The sequence below is a fragment of the Aristolochia californica genome, unplaced genomic scaffold, assembly GCF_029961685.1.
Source record: "Aristolochia californica isolate CCGP_79_NKW_82.1479 unplaced genomic scaffold, dmAriCali1.0.hap1 SCAF_4, whole genome shotgun sequence".
Lineage (NCBI taxonomy): Eukaryota > Viridiplantae > Streptophyta > Magnoliopsida > Piperales > Aristolochiaceae > Aristolochia > Aristolochia californica.
In genome coordinates, this window is record NW_027182103.1 from 40,713,937 (window position 1) to 40,737,861 (window position 23,925).

The following is a 23,925-nucleotide window of genomic DNA, read 5'->3' on the forward strand; positions in this document are numbered from 1 at the left end:
CTAGTATATAATACTATCTTAGGACATGTCCTTGTTCGATACTCAAACAAGGTTCTTACCCCTCAACATGGTGAGACACAACATTGGATACTCATATAGAGGAAGACACATATTCCTGACATTGGAGTCCATCAATCAGGCTGCTTATCTCAAGGGTGTTGGAGTCACATACAGTCGACCTCATTCCCATTGTCTGACATCTCATAGCATAAATTCATTGTTATATATGTCCATCTCTCTCCACTTTTTTATTAAGTTTCTTTTTTTTTTGTTATCGTCAATGCTTTTCAAAAATAACATTAGTTTTTTTAGAAGGGCGTAACACGATTTGAACTCGTGCACCTGGTGTAAAGAGAATACCACTAGACCAAACGGCTTTAGGTTAAAAACTAACATTGGGTTATTCAAGCGAATTCATCTTTCATTCTTCATGACCAATTAGGATGCATTTGTGCCAATAGAGAAAGTGTAAGAAAAATACCATTAGAAGATTTCCTCTTTGTCAAAGGGGATTTTTTCCAAATGGAAAATTTCCAATAAGAAAATTAGCCAAAGGGAAAATTATTTTTCTGTCATTTTGTTTTCCAACAGTTGCACAAACGGTCCCAAAGGGAAAATGATTTTCCTGTTGTTTTGCTTTCTTATGTGAGCCTAGAATCATCTTTTTTTTTTTTATAATAAAGTTCCTTTCCTAGCAATTCATCTTGTATGCAAAAAGCTAACATAATCTTGAGAGTAGTGGATTGAAAGAGAAGGTTACAGCTGCTTGACATTTGACTGTTTGCTTTGGCTAACTGAAAGAGAGGCAACGTATGTGATGAACAAGATAGCAATGCCCACCTCTAGATCTCCTTAGACTTCAGACCTCTGGATCTCCTCACACTTTCTGAAGTCTACAATCACCTATTCAATTTGGAAGGCCTGCCACCAAGGGGGACATTTTCTTCCTTCCTGAGCTTTAGAAACTTGGATGTTCATCCAGGCAAAATTCAGAATTGATCACGCATCTGGGTGGTGGCATACGTGCCAAAGGATTTAGCTCATAATACTGGAGTATGCTGCTTAGGAACTATAACCCCAGAACCATACAAATATGAAGAAGCAATTTTTCAGGGGCTTCTACTTCAATGGAGTCCATTTCAGATTTGACTTGTCCTCTCTAGAGATCAAATATACTTGATAAGTATAAATGATTTCATAGATCATAGATAAATTGAGAATACATCTCAGACTATTTTCATAAATGATTTCAGTTTTACTAGTTCGACTTTGTTATTGGTGGAGACTCAACATTCAAGAAAATGTAACCGCAGCTATTCTAGCAGTTATGTTCTCCATGCATTCAGGATAGACCTTTTTTTTTTCAATCCAAAAGCATTGGCCTTGTTTGTGGGCTATTGTGGTGATTGTTTTTGCACACTACAATTCCAGAAGGATCTCCAATGCTCTCTTGTTTCTCACTTCTCCTCATTAGAAATACTTCAACAAAGAAATATCCTACATCCTCAAAATGTTTGTTAGAAAGACAAAATTGGCTCATTCAGTTGCTTTCATGCGATGAGTCAGCCAAGATGCCATTTGCACAACTTCGGTTTTCAGAAGTTAAAACGAGAAGTCATAAAGAAGAAGGGTAAGGGAATATTGGAGAAAGGCATTGCAAAGGATTACGCACATGCCCTATTTCCTTAAAAGTTTTCTTTTCTTTAAAGTCTATTTCCCTAAACGCTAATGCTTGGAGAACTACCACATAACTTAAGAGCCTTCTGTGACCCCTTCCAATTGCCAAGATTATAAATTTTTCCTTGTTTATTTGCACACCCCCTCAGCAGAAACTACATTACACCACCAATGAATCTAAAAAAGTTACTCAAAAAAAAAAAAAAAAAAAAGAAGAGAGGAATTCTTTGGATCATGGAATGCCTACAACTTACCAGTCATGTACTATATTTCAGATCTAGCCCAGCCTACTTTTTTCCTTACTCTCATCAATGGCTGTAGTTGTAACAGTCATCAACTGCCATCACCCTGAATTGCAACACAAAAAAAAAATTTCTCAATATCCTGGATACAAAAAAAAAAACAAGTGTTTATAAATAATCATGCCGATCTTTTAATGAACCAACTAGCATTGATCAGCCATACAGCCTATAAACTACAATATTATTTTTTCTTCTAAATGGCAGATTTTAAACAAGGTTAATTTTGATGCACAAAAATAAAACAAAAGGTTAGAGTAATACCAGTCCTAATTGATATGTCCGCCAAGGGTCAACCATTACTGGTATCTCTACTGCACTATATTCTTCATTTCCTTCATTTACTTTATAGTAACCATTACTGCTCACAGCTCTTTGTTGTGCAATCCGTCCTAGAGAGTCGTTCTTATTCACAACCTTTTCCAGTGCTTCTTGAAGTGCGGCTAGTGCAACATTATAGGTTTCTTTACACAGTGACCCCTCTTCTGCAAACTTAATGGATTGTTTACACAAGTCATTAAAACGTAGGACTGTAGATTCAGGCCCATCACTTTGGACAGGAGTGCAACCATGGTCCAGATTCTTTCTGTTTTTTGCATCCTTTGTCCAACGTGCTAAGATATAGTGAGATGGGATCTTATATATGCTTGATGCTACGAGGGCTGTCATAGCATGTCTACAGAGGAAACCTCTGAACTCAAAGAGTTGACAAATACAAGACACTTTAGTTTCAGAGATGTTCCACTTAACTGTGTAATCCTTCATTGCTTCCAAATCCTTCACCATATAAGAAGTGGATGTCCCTTCTTGTTGAAAACTTATAATATGACAAGCAGCTATACCTGATACCTCAACTTGGAATTTCTTGAATATTTCTCTTGTATAGACCGATGCCAATTGTGTCTCAAAAGGTGAGGGTGTCTTTAATAGAGGCTTTGTGTAGTATGTCTCAAAATCTGCTCGAGCCTCTTCTTCACGTTTATTCTGTAAAGCTTCATCATACTTTCCTAAAAATTCTTTCACAGTTGTTTCAGAATTCACATAGGCATCTAAGAAAGAGCATAAATTTTCATTTTGTTGGGCTGAAAACATCCTTGCAAGAAATTTGTCCTTTACAAATGCTGGAACCCAGAACTGCCGATCTTCATACAAACTTTGAAGCCACTCATCCTCCTTCAGGTTAAAACAATCAAGCAATTCCTTCCACCTGGTCTCAAACTCGCAGTCTGTGGTGGAACCAAAAATGCATTCACTCAAATCGTTCATAAAATTCTCATGAACTGTACATGCATGAGCAAGTTTCTTTGGAGCTTTCTTTGAGATTTGTGTGAGGCTAAAACAGTGGAAAACATTAGGAAATACCTCTGATACTGCTTCCTTCATAGCTTTTTCATGATCTGTCATTATTACCATTGGTGAACGTCCAGACATAGCCGTAAGCCATGCCTTAAACACCCAAACAATTGATCTAGTAGTCACATCTGCAAGGAGAGCACTACCAAACAACAAAGATTGCCCATGATTATTAACTCCTGTGAAAGAAACAAATGGTACACGGTACTTATTCATTACATATGAAGTATCAAAGGTGACTGCATCATCAAAGTGAGTATAAGCCATCCTAGATTTGGCGTCAACCCAGAAGACACTTCTAAACCGTTGCCCCTCATCCAGCTCCATAGCATAAAAAAAAGTGGGATTAGAATGCTGCATACGAATAAAGTAATCATAAATTATTTCTGCATCCTTCAATGTAAGGGACTTTCCTTTTTCTTTATCAACAGGAGTCTGACAGCCTTCCTCTGAGTAGCTGACACTGCAAATTCCACCACACTGCTTCGATAAGATGGGGAACATCTTATTTGATCGTACTCCTGAGGTTCTCTTTGCTCCGATAGAGTTCATTGTAGAAGAGAGAAACTGCTTATGTGATCTAAAGAAAAAAACATTCTCAGGATGTACTTCATGGTTATGCTCCTTTACAAAATCAACAATTACCCATTTGCCAGATTCCATTTTCTTTACCTTTAACATTGCCTTGCAGCTTACCCATGCTATAAGTTGTGGGTTATTCGTTTTCTCATTACGCCGTTTAAAGCGATGTCTTGAACAGACATATTGTCCAGCAATGAATGATTTATTTGTCTTTGAACGCCGGCTTGATCTTCTGGTCACTCCAAAGCCCACACGTCTAGCATATCTATTGTAAAACAGATACGCTGCCTCCTCTGATTCAAACTCCATACCTATATAGGGATCTGAATTTCCATCACCTTCAACTATAGACTCTGCCATAAAAGAATTCTCTTCCACATCATCCCTTTCCCCATGAGATCCAATACTTTTTGTTGCACCACCTTCTGACTCTTCATGTCCCCTATGTTCCATCATGTATGCTCGTCTGCATTTCATAGGACTTCTTTTGGGGGGCTTAAGTTCCTTATGTGATCGGAACAAACAAATGTTCTCAGGGTTGAGTTCATGATTATGTTCTTTGATGATGTCAAGTATGACCCATTTGCCTGAGTCCATTTTCTTCACCTTCATCATAGCTTTACACCCCACCCTCAAAATGGAACGTGCACTATTTTTCCCATTGGACTTCTTGAAACCATGTCTAGAACATACATATTGTCCAGCAATAAATGCTCTGTTTGTCCGAGAACGTCGGCTGGATCGCCTAGTGACCCCAAAACCTGCACACCTTGCATATTCATTATAGAAAGAATAAGCTGCATCTTCAGATTCAAATTCCATGCCCGCACATGGTTCTAGAAATGCAGCTACTTCTGTGGCAGTGGACTCCTTGCAATGAGAAGGCCCTTCCAGTGTGTTTCTAGCCATACAATGATCAAGGTCCATGAGAGGTTCAGTCTGATCAATTTCCAGACAACTTTGGGTCTCCATAAGGCTAGCTGTTCCCATGTCAACTCCAACTATAGGAGACTGCATCATAACGTAATGCAACTATCTCTATCTTAAAATTGTCAAAAAAATGAGAACTACGAAAAAACTTACTCAAAATTCTAAATATAGATGAGAGATGAAATGCACTCCAAATCAAAGTTCCTTTGTTGTACAAAAAATAATAGACGATGAAATAAGATGCTTATCTAAGAAGAAAAAAAAAAAATTCAATAAACAGAGAGAGATCCAATTGAAAAAAATGAACGAAGACATTTAAAGAAAAAGAAAAAGAAAAACCACAAAGAGAAAGCTAAGCCCTAAGCATTCCGTAAAAACACCAAGATGAGCAAATGAAACAGAAAACAAATGGTTAATGCAAAAGCCGCATAGTACCTGAAAATTACCCAAATGCGAAACCTGGAACTGATCCGCCATGGCTCTTCGTTTCAGTCTCCTGCTGAAGCGTCAACCGGCGTAGAGTAAAATCGCGATAGTACTCGCGCCAGGAGGTCAAGGACTGTTTGGTTCTACTCTGGCCCACGGCTGTGGGGCACCTATAAGTGCCCAAGTTCTTTCCAATTATAAGTGCCCAAGTTATAATGGATGAACGGGTCAGCCAAAATCACAAGGCGTGTGGGCCCAGCCTGACTTTGTGGTCCGCAAGCCATCGGAGAGAATTCTCTCGTCGGAAATTTGTGAGAATGGATCCTCCCCACTCCGCTCCTTGCTAGATGGGGCTGGGAGTAACCTGAGCTACTTCAGAATTCAGGGGAAACTGGAAACGTGAATTTCACTTCACGGAACTGCCATGGCTACCAGCAACCTAAACGCTGTGTTTTATGCGGATTCTTACTATCCAATTCAAGCTGGAAGCATCGACGGGACTGACACTCTTCCCCACGACAACGCCATCTATCGAGCTCTTCTTTGTCAATCTGCTGGATTGTGTAAGTTTCTTTCGTAAGGAGCATCACTGGCTATGATATTTTGAGTCACCGCGTCGGATTAAAGTAAAGAATCAATTCTTTTCGGATTAAGTAGTTGATAAATTAAATCTCACTCGGTTTGGGAGTACCCGTTTTATATTTTTCTACGGTTCTGCTCTATTTGTCATTCTTGTTTATTTTCCATTCCAACAAAAAATCTTACTGTCAGGTCAGTCACGGCGTTAGGTTTTCATTTTTTCACTATGAGATTAAGATGGAGAACACGAAATTCGTCCTGGATGTTGCATATTGGAGTTATTTCTTGCGCTTTGTTATCGAACTTTAAAGAGTACGAACTTCAACTTCTTGATCTCACGAAATTTATTTTGCAGACGACCCACTTGGGGATCCTAAGGTAATCGGAGACCCGTATTGCACTTTGTTCGTTGGTCGTCTTTCTCGTTCCACAAGTGAAGAGATACTAAACAAGGTATTTGCTTGATATGACCTCTTTGCTGAGTCTGAAGATTTTGGCTTCAGATTCGTGTTCCGATTATTGAGTTTTGCAATTTTCTCTTGTAGGCTATGAGTAGATATGGAAAGGTGAAGAACTTGCGATTGGTCCGTGATATTGGTAACTCTTTAATCCATAATTTTTCACCATGTTTTCAAGCATACATAGATTATCAACTTGTTGCACTTGGATGTACTGTATCGGAATCTTAGCGTTTCAATACATGTGTCTAGTTGTATTTATTTTCATGGTTTATATTTTAACAATCATGTCTTAAGGTTCTCTCTATTTGCTTTTTGTATCCAAGTAAGAACTCATGTCCATTCTTTGGCCAGTGGCTGTACTTCTACTAGCAATCAAGTGCAAGCCATTGTTCTTAATTTTAGCTGCTGTCCAAATCATTAACCACATTAAACTTGATGTGATTTAGTTTTATTGACAACAAACACTTTTAAGTCTTTTTTATCATGTCTGGCAGAGTTTATTTTTTTCAAATTAATCCAGAGGTGTTCTAAGTTTCCAGTTGAGATTAGTCTGGTTACACCTTGTGCTAAGGTGGTTTTCCTTATGCTATAGTTCAATGTTTCAAAACATGTATAATGCATTTTAACTTGAGGTTGTTTAACCCTGCAATGAATTTATAGTGACAGGTGCTTCACGTGGCTATGCTTTTGTTGAGTATGAAACTGAAAAAGATATGCGCCGTGCATATGAGGTATGTAAGATTCTGTCTGACTTAAGTTTATCCTTCTTGAAGTTTCTTTGCCAGTAGTGACATGATATCTTTTTTCTTTGAATACACTGTTTTTTGGCATTAATTCCTCTCATGTTCAGGAAGCCCACCATTCTAGGATCGATGACTGTGAAATAATTGTAGATTATAATAGGCAACAGCTGATGCCTGGTTGGATCCCTCGAAGGTTAGGTCAGTTAAAAGTCATTCCTCATCTTGAAAATTTGATCTTCATTTTTGTGCGTAGAATAATTTGAGCTATTAATGTGCCATAGGAGGAGGACTTGGTGGCAAAAAAGAGTCTGGACAACTACGCTTTGGAGGACGTGAAAGGCCATTTCGAGCACCTCTGTATTTACTCTCTTTCATAGTGAATTTCATTGTTTAATATATATTTCAACAAAAGGCAAAAAATAAAAAATACAGGCTGACATCAGAAGAGGTTAAAATGTTAATTTTAAGCACTTTATTACCCATTCAGCTTCTGTAATTTATGAGGGAATATATCATATTAGAATTTTTTGAGTATGTTGTAATATAAGAGAAAGGAAAAATTAAAGAGGAGAGAAAGTGGAAGAGAAGAGAGAGGAGGAAAGACTGTTGAGGAGCAGTCTTGTTAGGTTGTCTAATCGATCCCTAACTCTCTTTATTAACAGCTTTAGTGATTACATGATGGGAAGTCCAAAATGCCTCAACAGCACCTATATTACTTACATCCATAAAACAGCAATGGAAAAAGATAAAAATTACATCATTGAACATGTTTAATTAGCCCCTTTCTAACTATGACTTCAGTCAACAATATAACGTAGTAAATTACCAAAATACCCTTGAACTTAACACTCCCCTTCAAGCTGGGAACAAAATTCAACAAATAGATGTTTTTCAAGGGCCTTGGTAAACAAGTCTCCAACCTTGTCAGTTGTCCTCACATATAGAGTGATCACTTTACCACTTAAAACTGCATCATTTGTCCACTCATGAAATACTGTATTGCTAGCAATAAATATTGCTGCCTGGTTATGATATTTCAATTTCATGGGACCACTTCCTCCTAGACCAAATTCTTGTAACATTGATTTTACCCACATAAGTTTACTTATGGTGTGCTTCACTGCTCAATATTCTACTTCAACACTTGATCAGGCAACTACATTTTGTTTTTCACTCTTTCAGATAATAAGATTTACTTCCAACAAACACACAATATCCTATAGTGAATTTTTGTATAACTTTTATCTGGAACAATTAGCATCAGAAAAACCAACAATATTTAAGTGTCCATGTGGTTCATAATGCAACCCTTTTTCCAGGAGGTCCCTTTAAGTACCATAAGATTCTTTGTACTGCCTCAAGACGCACTTTTCTGTGAGTGTACATAAACTGGTCACAACTCCAATTGCAAATGATATATCCGTCCTAGTAACCAATAGCATAAATTAATTGTTCAACCAATCTCCGATACATGGTTCTATCATTGAGTATTGGATCATTGCCATCTTGCATGCAAGAGTTCATTTCCATAGGTTTGTCTACAGGTCTTGCACCCAACAATCCATACTCAGTCAACATCCATTGCATATTTCCTCTGAGACAATCATACTCTTTTTGCTTCTGGCCACTTCTATTCAAAAAATATTTTAGTGGACCAAGATCTTTGGTTTGAAAATGTTGCTTGAGATGGTTCTTCACTTCCTTAATACCTTCAATGTCGTTCCTAGAGCACAATGTCATCTACATACACCACTAACACAATAATACCAGTCTATCGATGATAAATAAATAGAGAGTGGTTTAACCACCTTATTGAGTTTTTCAAACCATGCTGGTGGGCTCTGTTTTAGACCATACATAGTTTTTTGGAGCTTGCACACTTTATCGATCTCCACCTGAGCTACGTACAAAGGAAGTTGCTCCATATACACTTCCTCTTGCAAGACTCTATATAAAAATAACAAGCTAGGACATGGACCAGCTGTTATTGATGACAACTGATATCAAAATTCAGATAGTAGTGTCAAAAACATCAACCCCAATTGTCTGAGTGTACCCCTTAACAACTAGTCTGACTTTATAGCGTTTTACAATGCCATATGCAGTATACTGTATAGACCTATCTACATCCAACTAATTTTGCTCCAAGAGGCAAACAACCAAGGCACTTATCTTCTCATTCATGGCCTTCTCCCACTCCAGTGAAGTTTAAGCATCTTGCACTTTAGTTGGAATAAACATACTAGACAAAGACAAGGCAAACAATCTATTCTGAGGAGACAGAGAATCAAATAACGAGAAATTGGATGTTGAGTACAAGAAGATAAATAGGAAGATCAAGATCATTCACAACAGGATTTGCAGGCACAGAGGTTGATGGTGGGGGCAGCGAAGGAGTGGGAGCCGTTGATTGTTGTGTTGGGCCTTTAACTGGTGATAACTGTAGATGACATGTCTCCTTTGATATACCTATAATGGTTTTTGTGGATGTTGACTAGTGTTGGTGCTTGGGACATCTAAGAATAGGAATAGGTAAAGATGACTGAAGAGAGATCCTGTTGGTAAGAGAGTTCCTCAGACAACAAAAGAGAAGATGTACTCTCAAAGAAGGTAACATCAACAAAGACATACACTTTCCTAAGAAAAATAAGGTGTACACTCATAGCATCAATTACCTTTCTATTTCTTGGAATACCCAAAAAAAAAAAAAAAATACAACGAATAGTTGAAGAGACAGTTTATCAATATGAGGGCCAACAAAGAGAACAAAACAAACAGAACCAGAGATTCGAGGAAATAGTCAAAAAGCTTATTCCTAGGTTTTAGCGGACGCATGGGAATACAACCATCTAATATAGAAGAAGGCATTTTGTTAATCAAATAGCAAGCTATGACAATTGCAACCTCCCCAGAACTTAAAACATTCATTTGGAACAAAATTTATTCGAGCAATTTCAAGTAGATGGCGATTCTTGCATTCTGCAACTCAATTGCGCTAAGGAGTACATAGGATGTTTGATGAATAATGCAATGCATAATGTAAAAAGTGGAGAACTTACTATTAGCAAATTCAAGACCATTATCTGAATGGAAAACTTGGATAGAAGCACCAAATTGTTTTTTTTGTTTCAGCATAAAACTTGAGAAATGCATCACATACTTTTGTTTTCTCCCAAAGGAGTTACACTCAAGTCACCTGATATAATTATCTATAAATATCAAGAAATACTAAAAACCAAAAGAATTGGGAACCTGACATAAACCCCATACATCAAAATGAATCAAATAAAAAGGACGCTGACTCTATCTACCACTTAAGAGAAATGAATTGTAGTGGTGCTTCCCTTGCTAACATGATTGGCAATCAAAGGAAGTAGGAAGGAGCTGACGTAGCTTGACCATTGAAGGATGTGCCAAGTGCAAATGCCATAGATAAGGAGAGGTCCTAGCCTGAAATGCAATAGACTTCTTCTCTGGAACAATGTCAAGGTAGTACAACCCATTACTCTCATGCATTGAACCAATCTTCATCCTCGTCTGCAAGTCCTAAAACACAAAATGAGATGTAAAAAATGTGATTGAGCAAGTGACTTAGTATGTTTGCTAACTGATGATATATTGATAGGAAAATTTGGAATATACAATATAGAAGTTAACAAAATTTCGGATAAAGAGTGAACATCCCCTTCTCCACAAACAAAGGAAGTAGAATCATCAGCTAATGTGAACAATTTATGAAATGAGGATAGAGATACCTCTGATAAATAGACGACATACCTAATAATGGTTGGAGGTTTCAGATCTATCACCCAAGACGAGAGAGAGGAAATATGATGTGCAGACATTCCTAAGCTTGCCATTGTGGCACTAGCCGTTGGAGTCTAAGTGGTGGTCAACGCTAGCTACTCCAACTGTTGGAGTATCTTCTGCAGTGTATGTGCTACTAGATGACCTAGTCTTACTATTAACCACTTCTCCATTGGAGTATCTTCTGCAGTGTATCCTCGGTGCTACTAGATGACCCAGTCTTACCATTAACCACTTCTCCACTTTCCATCAAAACTTTGGAATTAGCCCAAACAGGTTTTCCGAATTTATCCCATCATTTATCTGAGAAGTGATTTGATCTTCCACAATGCGCACATTTTTTTTATCACCACTGCCTCTACCTCTTCCAGCACTATCCCTTCCTCATCCCTCCACCAAGGCCTCCCCATCTACCTAGAGCTGATTTAGAACAAGAGGTAGAAGAAGAAATATTAAGAACAACATCAAATCAGTAGGTTTACCAGTTTTAATCACTCCTTCAGCACAAAGAACTCTATTATAAACTCTCTCCAATGTATGGTCACCATCATCAGCCTGAATTTGAGCTCTAACAACATCATATGCAGGTCCCAAGTCATCTAGAAACCTAGTAATCTAATCTGATTTTTCTCCCTCCCAAGTTCTGTAGCATCTGTTGTTAAGAGGTGAAAAGTGCTAATTTCTTGTAGAATACCTCTCCTCTCTGTAAAATATTGGGTCATTGTTCTATCTCCCCTTAACATGCCAAAGAATTTAGCATATAACTCATAAATCCTTGACAGATTGGTTTCTTGTGAAGTAATAGCTTTCAAAGTGTCCCAAGTCTCTTTTGATGTGTTACGGCTCATCACCTGATCACCTAATCTTCAACTTCCTGATCATCATTAGGAGGGAAAGAAGGAACCTCACTTAGAAATCTCAGCTTCTTTTTTCCCTTATGGAACATCTGAACTTACCTGGATCAGTTGATGTAGTCTCGTCCATTCAACTTAGTAGAAGTTATCTGAATATAGTGAGATTCCTTGGAATTTGAATGGCTTGAGCCTTTAGAGGGTATAACCACATCCCTAGATTCACCCATAGAGCAATTCTCAGCAATGAATTTCACAATCACACGCTGGAATATAATATTATAGACACCGGCACCAATAATTCACCAAAAGATCATTGTATTACCCTACTCCATTTAGGTAGGGCCCACACAACACAAAAATTAGGACATCCAAATTCTGTTGGAGACAGTTGCACTGATACAATCCAGTATTCCAATGAATACAACGTCAAAAGAAGGTAAATATGGCCTGTCTTGCATGCAGTACTGAGCCTGTATGCATGGAATTGGGATAGAAAATCCCAAACAACCCTCTAGGGGCGCAAAAGATGACATAAAACTGTTCAATTAACAGCACAACCCTAGGGTCAATGCAAAAATAAATAAATAAATAAATAAAATAAACAAGAAAGGGGTCTGACCTTTAACTTCAATCAGCAATTCTGGATAATCCCTCTTCCTGGAAGATTGCAAACTTGAGAAGAGGAAGAAACTTGTTGAAGATCCACAACAATCAAATCAATTGCTATTATACCATATAAAATAAGAGAAAGGAAGAATTAAAGAGGAGAGAAAGTGGAAGAAAAGAGAAAGGGGGAAAGACTACGTTTTGGAGCAGTCTTCTTAGGGTATCTATTTGACCCCTAACTCTTTATTAATAGCTTAAGTGATTACATGATAAAAAGTCCAAAATGCCCCTACAACACCTATATTACTAACAGCCATAAAACCACAATAGAAGAAGATAAAAAATACATCATTGGACATGTTTAATTAACCCCTTTCTAACTATGACTTCATTTTTACTCAATATATCATGGTAAACTACCAAAATACCCCTGAACTTTAACATATGTTATATCTTTGAGATGATGAGATGCAAATTATCAAATTTTGCAAACATTGAAAAGGTAAAACATCGATCTAGAACTGCTAATGAAGTTGTCTTGAACTTTGAAACCTCAACCCAAAGAGTTTCATACTTAGCACATTATGCTTTTGTACATCTTGCCTCATGAGGGGCTGAAGTACTACATCTCTCCTTTCTCACCTATAAAATTGTAGGTGGAGGTTTTCTTGTAACTTATAGGCCAGAAGTGTGTTCCTCCTCTGCAAGTTATCATTTTGAATTGCTTTTGTCTAATGTATCTTTCTGTAGACATCACATGATGGCTTGTTTTCAGTTCACTGAGTTGGACTAGGAAAAGCCTAAGAATACACTATAAATGTTTATTCATGATGAGGAGTCAGCAGTTAAAAAGCATGTCTTTGGAATTTTTCTCCACTTCTTATTTCAAGGGCCTATGGAACATCAAACTTGTAACTACTGATGTTAGATTAGGATAACGGTGCACATTTTTCAAGGGTATTAAGTCAACATTTTTTTATGGATAACAAGAAAACAATTGGTCAACCAACAATTCTTCTAAGTTTTCTGGATGTCTGATGCATGCCGCAGGGGATTTTGAGGCATCTTAAGTAGAAATCAACTTAGTGCTCTTTGTGCAGGCCACACTCAGTTTGATCCCCACCTCCTCAACTGAGAAGCTGAGAGCGCATGGAAGAATATTTAATACTATTTGTTTTGAGAGTATCCAGCTCTACCATTACATTAATATAAGAGAAAACAGATTGCAGTTGCAAGAATACCTTAGATGTGAGCTTACCTAGAAGGTCATACACAAAATGATGCAAAAGAGCCAGGTTGACATTCGTTATTAAACCTGTCTCTGTTCTCCGTACCTCATGTTGATACCAGTCTATATAGATTTGCCAACTAAAAACTGATGTCATGCCTTAATCATAGCTCCTCTTTTTTGGGCTTTCTTTCTTTCTTTCTGAATAGTGATCATAACCCTTGCTAATGAAATCACCCTGCTCATGAGATGAAGAGTTGTGAGGAAGGGAAATAGAACTATCCTGTAGATACTTGAATGGGATTACAAGAAGCCTGTTTCTTTTAAATTAGTGAAACTCGTATTCTTGTAATAAATGCATAACCTTACAACTAGGGGGAAATTAACCCTCATGGGGCGGAAGCTCCGTCAATTACAAGACAAGGATGGAAAACCCAGTCCTTTGCAAGTTTATGAGCAGAGTACTATTAGCTGCTCAAAGTGTATGCTGCCAAATAAACCTTTATCATATGTCTGGCAAAACAGGATTTTGACAATTTGTGTAGCACACCAGCACTCATATTCTCAGCATGTAGTGGAGCAATAGAAGTGGAGATCAGCAAAAGGCCAACATAAACAAACTATTTTTTAATTGGCTGAGGACTTGACTGTATATTTGGATCCAAAAATCATCTTTCTTATTGGTATGTCTTGTGGATCAAACTTGGAATATGGGTGTGTGCATGTGATGCTATGTGGGGTCAGGGAAGGAGGTGCTGCCCCTCTTGGTTTATCTATTTATTTACCAGAGTGCCCATTTACCCTCTGTTACCCGTGGGTGAATGGGTAAAGGAATGTGTAAAAGAAAACCTTTTATCATTCCCATGTGCAAATGGGTAAACAATGTGTAACAGAAAACCTTTACCATTCCAAACCGAAAGGGTAAAGGAATAGGGCAGGATAAATGGAACAGGTAACATAATACTCATTACCCATTTGATCCATTACCTGTATTCACCCCTAGATCTATAATAAGGGCTAGTGTTGAATTAGTGCTATCATAGAAGTGAAAAAGGTTGTCTGATCAACATGCAAGCCCTCACTGAGTGGGCCATCATGTCTAAAAAAGGGCGACTTATGGAAAAGGCTACCTATTGCTAAAGCAAGAGTTATCATGAACGTGAAAAGGGCCAAGGGCCAATCTTAGGGTGAGAGTTGTCAAAGAGTAGGCTCTGGATGTGTGGTGGATTATTATGTCTATGTCTAACGGAAAACCTTTTACCATTCTAAACTGAAAGGGTAAAGGAATCTGGGCAGGATAAATGGAACAGGTAACAGAATACTCATTACCCAAACGATCCGCTTCCTGTTTTCACCCCTAGATCTATAGTAAAGGCTACTGTTGAGTTAGAGCTATCATAGAAGTGAAAAAAGTTGTCTGATCAATATCAAAGCCCGCATTGAGTGGGCCGGTGACTTATGGATACCTATTGCTGAAGCAAGTGTTATCATAAACATGAAAAGGCCAATCAAGAGTAGGTTCCGTGGATGTGTGTTGGATAATTATGTGTCTATGTGTCACAGAAAACCTTTACCATTCCAAACCGAAAGGGTAAATGAGTAGGTGCAGGATAAATGAAACAGGTAACAGAATACTCATTACCATTACCTGTTTTCACCCTAAGATCTATAAAAAGGGCTAGTGTTGAGTTAAAGCTATCAAAGAGGTGAAAAAAGTTGTTTGATCAATATGAAAGCCTTCATTGAGTGGGCCATCATGTCTAAAAAGGGGTAGACTTATGGAAAGGGCTACCTATTGCTAAAGCAAGAGTTAATATAATCGTGAAAAGGGCCAGTCGTTGGGTGAGACTTGTCAAAGAGTAGGCTCCTTGGATGTGTGGTGGATTATTGTATGTCTATGTGCTAATTTGGAGTAAGGGCATCAGATTGGCCAGTCCACTATGGAATAAGGTTATGGTCCAGCCTTTGTGTTCCACCAGCTATAGAGCTTTCAGAGCACTCGCTAGGTACCTAATACTTATATGACAAAAAGAAAATAACCCAGAAACACAGGCCAAACAGTAGTAGAACACCAAGAATCTGGACAACTAGCTAATATCTATGTGTATAACGTACACAAAACACAATCTGTCATAGAACACCAGGAGTAAGGACCGCCATCCAGTTTACATTGCATAACATACTCTATAACATATGCAGTTCTGGACATATCAACCAAAGAAAGTGGACATGTTTGTTACATATGCATTTGAATTTGTTTCTCATATCCCTAAAATGGAATCACCTATTTCCTACTTTTTGTTGGTTAATCGTTACTATTCATGGTTTATCCATCTTTTTTTTATATTTCAATCTCTAAAAAAGTAAAATGTTTATAGATAATTCATCTATATCCTGTTCATTTGACTAGGCGTCCAATCCCTCATGATGTTCTGAAAAGGCTTGGTATACCACCTCCTCCAGAAGGAAGATATATGACACGCTTTGAGGTATCACAGTATCACTACCTCTCCTTTCTTTATTCAGCTTCTGTCTTTCTTCTTTCTTTTGTTTTCTTTTAAAATGTTCTGAAGTGAGGAAATCTTACTGTGAATCTGCTGCTTATGTTTACATTACTTTCATACATTCTGGACCATGACCATCTGTATGGTTAAATAAAACTGCTAAAGTTCACATGAGCTTAATTTGATTTCGATGCCAACTAACGGATGAAGAGACTCATAAATATTGCACTTGAACTTGACTACTATCAAGCTAGTGGTTTTGATAAGATCTCTTTCCTTGATCAACAGATGGTGCAGTAAGTTGAGGTTTAGTACTTTCCTGTATATTGAACTTCATTCAGAATCTTTATATGGGGAAGGGATTCATGAAGCCAGTCTCAGTCTCAGGTTTTAGTAATGAAAAATATTTACTCTCCTACTTGAAGAGAGAAGAGTATTCAGAACCATTTGTCCTAGTGTAATAATCTTGATTGTTAGAAGATACAACTTATGTAGTGGCAATGATGTAAATGATCCATACCAGCACTAAAGCACCGGATCCCATCAGAACTCCGAAGTTAAGACATTTCAAAAATGATGTAAATGATCCTTTTTTTTTGTCTCTTTTCCTCTCTTCTTAGGGTAAAGGGGATTGATGTAATTCTTTATTTATTCTCTTCGCGCACCAGTCAATGACAACCTTGGAGTCACCTTTGATGATGAAGGACCCAATGAGAAGGTCTTAGAAGATCAAGAGGCCTTGAACCTGCAAGCTCTGTGGTATTAGAATCAGATATACCCAATGAGCCAGCAAAGGAGTAGAGGAGACAACTATTTTCATCATGAATTACCCCAACAAAACCAGCGGACCCATGGCATTCAACGACACTACCATCGAAAATCATCTTATAGTGACCTGGGGGGGACCACATTGTCATGATTGGGGCTCAAGAATGCCCCATCATGGTGGCAATCAGATGCCAGCTCCCCCTAAAATCAGAGCTACTAAGGTGGATGAAGTCCTTCGTCAATAGCCAGGCAGAGACCTTACTAGCAATGTTCTCTGCAAGCACCTCAATTGGAGAGGCTTTGAATTGGAATTTCCGGTTATTCCTCTCTTTCCAGAGCGCCCAATGGATGTGACCCACACAACTGGATATGAGCATCTTTCTAAGTTTTGGAAGACGAGAGTTGGTGATGGAGAGGATCATGGATGGCAGATTGTGGGGGGACGCAAAATTATATTCCAATTTGGTTGAGGAGATTGACCCAAATGGCTTGGACGAATTGACAATGGAGGAGGACATGGGTGGGGGATTCAGGGGAGTTGCAACAGAAGGGGCAGGATGTAATTCTTGATATATCAATTATTATAAATCCATGTGAGGGGGAGGATTAGGGACGTGACTAAAACCCTAATCCTTCTTTCCCCCCTTCTCAAACACTCTAGTCGTCCACCTCTCTCTCTCTCTCTCTCTCTCTCTCACTCACTCACTCACTCACTCTTTCTCTCTGCTTCTTTCTCTCTTCTTCTCTCTCTTCATCCTTCTCTTCTTAGAGGGGGAGTCAGTATGCAGATTGCAAAAATCTTTGTATGGCCTAAAATAGTCTCCTTAGGCTTGGTTTGAAAAATTTAGCCAAGCAATGTTGTAGTTTGGATTCAGCTGGTGCTCAATAGATTATTCTGTCTTTGTCAAGAATATCTTAAAGGGCAGTGTATTATTGACAGTTTATGTGGATGATATTGTCTTAACTGGAAGTGATGCAGATAGTATAAAAGAAGTCAAAGAAAAGATATGCAAAGAATTCAAAACGGAAGATCTTGGACTTCTGAATTATTTCTTGGGTATTGAGGTCTTCTAGTAAAAGCATGGGGTTGTCCTATATCAGAGAAAATATGTTATTGATCTACTTGAAGACACATGGATGATGAGATGTCGACCATCAGATTCTTATGGATACTAACACAAAGCTATGTGCAAGCTCTATTGAAGATGTTGGTGTAGATAAATATCTGAGACTTGTAGGAAAGCTTATTTACCTTGCATCGATTAGATTGGATATATCATATGCAGTAAATGTGGTTAGTCAATATATGCACAAACCACAACTTACCCATTGGCAAACTCTAGAGAGGATACTGAGGTATTTAAAAGGAATTCATGGACTTCTCTATAAAAATCATGGTCACTTCAACATTGAAGGTTTTGCGGATGCATATTGGGCTGGATCACCTGACGATAGGAAGTGTATTTTACTTTAGTTAGAGGTAACCTGGTTACATGGAGAAGTAAAAAGCAAAATGTTGTTGCGAGATCTAGTATAGAAGCGGAATACAGAGCTATGGCCCATGCAGTCAGTGAATTTCTATTGGTAAGATCTCTTCTTACTGAATTGGGGTTGTACAAAGAAGCCCCTATGGAATTATATTGTGATAATCAACAGCCATTCATATTGTTTCAAATCCGATCTTCCATGAGAGAACAAAACATATTGAGGTAGATTGCTACTTTTTAGGGGAGAAATTTCAAACCGGTATTTTATCTCTCAGACATGTTTCATCTCAAGGACAGGTGGCAAACATACTTTCAAAGTCAGTCACATCCAAGATCCAGACCAATGTATGCGGCAAGCTGAGTATCTACGATGTTTTCTCTCCCCCAGCTTGAGGGTGATTGTTAGAATATACAACTTATGTAGTGACAATGATGTAAATGATCCTTTATTTTTGTCCCTTTTCCTCCCTTCTTAGGGAAAAGGGTATTGATGTAATTCTTGATATATCAATTATTATAAATACATGTGAGGGGGAAGATTAGGGACGTGACTACAACCCTAATCCTTCTTTCCCTCTTCTCAAACACTCTAGCCATCCACCTCTCTCTCTCTCTCACTCTCTCTCTTCTTCCTTCTCTTCTTTCTTCCCTTCGGGCTATCATCTACCTTTAAATGATTACTTCATGTTCTTTATCATGGGATCCTAAATCCAACATTGATAATGGGGAAAAATTGGAGCAGAAGATATTAGTTTTAAATCCCACATTATTATTGGGTTGTTCATGCACTGGCGGCATGTTTAAAAAATGAGGATAGGGAAGATAGTTTGGATTTAGTGGGTTTTCCCAAATTGTCTCCCTATCTGTGCATGGATGTTTAATTTTTCTTCATTGGGAGTACTCATTTTTACGAAAAATATTTTCAATGTGTAGTCACCTGGCCCTTTTTTCCTAGAAAAGAAAGTTTTATGTAGTAGCCATTTTGTACCTTTGTTGTGATCATTGCTCTCAACTGCATTAGAGTTGACCATCCTGAGACGACATTCAAATTCTTGCTCTAGCCCTACTTGGTAAAAATAATTTTGCAATTAGCCATTTTTCTATTTTCACAAACTAGCAGCTGGAACATCCCTCAATAGTGCTGAAAGTCTTTTAAGTTTGCTATTGATTTAAACTGTGCTGGTGGTGTTTTCATCATTTCTTTTTGTTATAGTAGTATATGTGTATCCTGGTGGCCTTCAGTAGGAAGAATTTTTTTTGGTTTTTGCCTACTACAGAAAAGGTGTAGCAGTATAAATTTCAATACCACACCACTCGTTTACCACCATTTCATATGCGCGCAAAGAGTTGGTTTGCCAGGGTTAAATTATTAATTTTTCTTTGTATCATGTAGAATTATGTGTAAGAACATATTTTCCTTTGTGATACTTAGGTACCATCACCCCCTAGGCGGAGAAAAGGGTCTGTGGAGGAGGTAGAACGATCTCACAAGCGCCATAGGCACAAGCAGAAGCATTCACACCGGCATGAGCGGAGGCAGTCTTCAAGCAGAGATAATAGTCTCGATTGATTTTAATGGCATCATGTGTCATGCTTTCCTCTTAGTTTCTGGCAGAAGAATAGAGAAATTAAGTTTGACATCAAGGAGAGCCATTCATCTCATGTTCTCGTTCCGGTGAGCCAGGCTAGAAAATGTGCTGTGGAGACAAATATGTTCTTACATGGATCTCTACAATATCTACTGAAAGATTTTTATGCTGAAATGGAGCAGTCTGGAAAAAGAGCTTCGAATGGATAGTCATAGCAATCGTTTATAATCCAATCACTTTTGGTATTGTATGAAGAAACTGTAGTCATAGCTGAAGATCTTGGCTTTAGACAACCTTGAAGAACATTTAGATGCTCTATCCGGCTACTCTGATAAATCCAAAACCTGTAACAAGGACAGCCTTGAAATTTTTTCGTTCTTATTAAAATTGTTTTTCTGTTTTTGTTTTTTTTTGGATAAGTAAAAGTTGGTTCTTCCATAACACTTTTATGGTGCAGAATTCACGCTTTGTGAGAACAATTGTTGGTTCTTCCACAACATTTTATTGTAAGAAATTTACGCTTTTTTGGAATATTTGTTGCCTTCGACTTGCTCCAGACGACTCAAGATTCTCCAGTAACATTCTGTTGCGTACTCGAATATAGCAAAAAATGATCTGCACCATCAAAAAGCCATTAAAAACTGTCAAGAGCTCATCAGCTCTGCGTTCCTTTTTCACTTTACATACTCTGTTAAGCGTACTCATTAAACGTAACAACAGAACAAGAACCTCATGGCCAGAAAATTTTCGAATCAGAATATCCTTCGCACAACCACATGGCTTAGAATGCTTTCCAGAGAACCCTTATCGAAACAGCTCAGTCCCAACAAATTGACAACAACAGAGGACAAAGGTAAATAGCATTTCATTCAGATCCCGCATGCGCAGAATACTTTTTTTCTTAAGAGAAGCTTTACAATGAATATTAACATGAAACACGGATATGGTACACTGTTTCAATTGTATGAAACACGGCCACTTGCAGCCTGAGAAAAAATGACCAACTTCTTGACACTCCTCACTGTGAATGCCAGGCTATTAACCTCACAAACAAAACAAGACCCATTGAAGAAACCACCATGAAGCAGAAGCTGACAATCCTAAAATCATACAACTGATACCCTCGCATAAAACCATCACCACATCCAAATGCAACCACAGGAATGCCCCGTCGAACCCACAGAAAAGATAGCAATCCTGTCAGCAAAACCCTATACAAGTCTCTGCCACTATGGTTAAGTGTCTCAACAACCTGTGCGACATATAATCACAGATACCCTGACAAAAATTGGCAGTAAGAAAACCCTTGAGAACAATTCAAGGAGGATGAATCAAGATCAGCCCATTGAATCTACAAAGAAGTTGAGAAGCAAAAGTAGATATACCTCAGATCCACACAGTCCTGAACAGTCCGGCACCAAGTGCAGAGAACTTCATCCACCCTTGGCCTTCTTAATGCCCAGCATCTATATGGCTCATTTGTCCACGTTAGTTTGACTGGATGCCTATGAACTTTCCACTGGACGAGGTTATCAAATTGACCTTACTCAGCAACAGTTCAACTGCCATTCTCTTCCTTAACAACAACATTCATGACTACCTTATCTCGGGCTTCCCGTCTTTTTGCCTGTATTTGCCGGACATATTCTGCAATTATGACTGAAAATTTTGGGGCTTTGCTTGAGGAAGTGACATTCATGCCACCCTTCTTAAGAGCCCTTAACACATTCTTCTGATACTTTTGGAGGTGGCCATTACAGAGAGAAGGCACAGCAGCTCTTAGGATCGGCTTCCCACAAGTAATTTGCCCAACCGGAAAACTGGAAAAAAGGAGTCCACATATTAACACTCTTTTAGGAATAAAATACAAAAGAAAACTGGATAATAAATCCAAGCTACATATAACTGCGCTTTCCATACAAAAACCTCAACTTTTTCATACAAGAAATCTCTGACCTCAAAACTGATCAGAACTGCATATTCATAGGCACAATATAAGCTTGCAGCAAAGTGAATAAGAAATTTTTTTCCCAAATGTGATTGCCTCCAAAATATTTTAAACAAATAATTAACTAATGCATGGGCTCCGATTAAGTAATGAAATGACAGCATTAGTTTCATAGGTTACCAGCTGTAGCTTTTATTAAACTGTTTCTCTCTTCTTTTTGGAAAAAAAAAATATATAATAACCACAGACATTGTTGCTGTCATCTATACTTCTTTTTATTATCTATTTACAACAACGAGAAAGAATTTCCTATTTAGGAAGCAACATAAAGCAAATGAAAAACAGAATGCAATTTGTTAAATGAATTGTTCAAGAACATCAAAGCGCCATTGTTTTCTCAAACAATGTTTTGTTTGAAACGGATTGCCTTCACAAACAATGTTCTCAAGGAATTTGGATTCACATCTTTGAGTAATTATAGAAAAATAAAAGAAATCATGATCCTAAATAAGCTGTCATGGTTTGAGCATTCTATCATCTTCCCTTCATAAGATGTATCATCCTGTATGTACAATCACATAATTTGAAAAGCAAAAGGGGAAAGACCTCGTGCTGTCATTAGAATGAAATTAGAGATAATAACATCTCATGGAATTCGCCAAAACAGTAGTTACAGACAATCTTTCTTAGATAGCAAAAGTGCCATGTATCCTTACTCTAGAATATCATCAAGAAGCTACTACAGAACAAACTCGAGGTCATTAGAGGGAAAAGGAAAGACATCTAGAAAATTAATGTTCCATAATAGAGGCATCCAAATTCGCAATACCTAAAAATACATAAATGGTACGAAATGAAATAATATTTCCATACGTCTGACTGTTTCAGCGCGAATATTTTGGTTAAAATCGAAAATAAAAAGAGGAAAGAAAAAAATAGGTCAGAAAAATAAAACTAAATAGATGGAGCCACTTCGTAACTTACACGCAAGGTTTATACAGCTTCTGCTTAGTGTCTGCAAGAATATGCGGATGACAATAACTCGTTAACGCCATGGCCTTTGTTTTACAGCCGGGAAATGCACACTTCTTCTGACTAATACTCCCCTTAGAATCAATACTACCATTAATATTCTCAAACCCTAACCCGAATCGATTCTTCTCGTCCACCCCAGTTTCGCTGTTCCCTTCCTTTTCCCCATCATGAGCCTCTTCCTGATCTTCTTTAAAAGGACTCTTGCCGTAATCCCAATAATACTCCCTGTACTTGACCCTAACTTCGTCCATCAAAGCCCAGTACTGTTCCCTGTAAAACTTGGCAAGTTGCTTGACTCGGCGGGAGCGACGACGCAGGACCTCCTCCCGTGTGAGGTACTCGGAGAGGGCGAGAGCGGAGTCTTCCTCAAGGCCATCGATCAAGAGAGGAGTCTTGAAGGGATCCGACTGCCGGGGCATGGGAAGGTTATCCTGTTCCTCCGTGTCGCTGCTGGTGGAAGGGTTTTTAGGGTTTTCAGTTTTGGGGGGTTTAAAAAGAGTTTGAGACCTGCTTGCAGAACCCATGGAGAGGCAGAGGCAGAGGCAGAAAGACGCGTCCGTAGAGAGAGGACGCAGGTACCCCCCCCTTATAAGTCCGTAGAGAGAGAAAAAGGTCTGGGATTTGGACAGAAGGTAGAGTGGAGACGCCTTATAAGTCTGTAGAGAGAGAAAAAGGTCTGGGATTTGGACAGAAGGTAGAGTGGAGACGAGAGTGTGTGTAGAGAGAGAGAGAGAGAGAGAGAGAGAGAGAGAGACAAGAGGAGTCGTTTGAAGGGTGATGCCGTAATGGGAAGTAATTTATAGAAAATTGAAAATTTTGGAACAGCAGTCGACAGGAGAAGGAAGAAAGAATTCAAAAAAGGAGAGATTCATTTGATCTTGTCACGAGATATCAGCAGCGGAGCCGGAGACGATTATGATTGTTCTTTTTTGGACTTCTTGGAACCACTTTTGCTAACATGCACGCAATGCTTTCTACGCCCAATAAAACCCGTATACGTGGCCATCGGGTATGATGTCACGCAAAAAACCACCGGTACCAGGGTCGGT

The 23,925-nt window shown here is 38.4% G+C and overlaps 3 protein-coding genes across 5 annotated transcripts; 1 reads left to right on the forward strand and 2 right to left on the reverse strand.

Annotated features, from left to right (window-relative positions):
- Nucleotides 1–1,723: 1,723 nt before the first annotated feature.
- On the reverse strand, nt 1,724–5,325 carry LOC137962560 (protein FAR1-RELATED SEQUENCE 4-like). The gene is made up of 3 exons (XM_068809497.1): nt 5,277–5,325; nt 2,241–4,922; nt 1,724–2,025 (listed from the first exon to the last, which is right to left on the reverse strand). Exons 1-3 carry the CDS (start codon nt 5,316–5,318, stop codon nt 2,011–2,013), a joined length of 2,739 nt encoding a protein of 912 aa, XP_068665598.1. The 5' UTR covers nt 5,319–5,325; the 3' UTR covers nt 1,724–2,010.
- A 183-nt stretch (nt 5,326–5,508) lies between these two features.
- Nucleotides 5,509–20,372, forward strand: LOC137963115 (U11/U12 small nuclear ribonucleoprotein 35 kDa protein). 2 transcript variants are annotated; one of them, XM_068810293.1, is made up of 8 exons: nt 5,509–5,830; nt 6,202–6,299; nt 6,392–6,443; nt 6,968–7,038; nt 7,158–7,248; nt 7,332–7,407; nt 15,956–16,034; nt 19,737–20,372. In XM_068810293.1, exons 1-8 carry the CDS (start codon nt 5,692–5,694, stop codon nt 19,872–19,874), a joined length of 744 nt encoding a protein of 247 aa, XP_068666394.1. In that variant the 5' UTR covers nt 5,509–5,691; the 3' UTR covers nt 19,875–20,372. The 2 variants fall into 2 exon arrangements, with proteins under 2 accessions (XP_068666394.1, XP_068666395.1); XM_068810294.1 differs by lacking the exon at nt 19,737–20,372 and adding an exon at nt 16,338–16,356.
- Nucleotides 20,373–20,723: 351 nt separating this feature from the next.
- Nucleotides 20,724–23,810, reverse strand: LOC137962878 (uncharacterized). 2 transcript variants are annotated; one of them, XR_011115176.1, is made up of 3 exons: nt 22,826–23,810; nt 21,279–21,713; nt 20,724–21,171 (listed from the first exon to the last, which is right to left on the reverse strand). XR_011115176.1 is itself a non-coding variant. In XM_068809995.1 (2 exons), exons 1-2 carry the CDS (start codon nt 23,398–23,400, stop codon nt 21,452–21,454), a joined length of 837 nt encoding a protein of 278 aa, XP_068666096.1. In that variant the 5' UTR covers nt 23,401–23,810; the 3' UTR covers nt 20,724–21,451. The 2 variants fall into 2 exon arrangements, 1 of the variants encoding a protein (XP_068666096.1); XM_068809995.1 differs by having other exon boundaries at nt 20,724–21,713.
- Between the last annotated feature and the right edge of the window lie 115 nt (nt 23,811–23,925).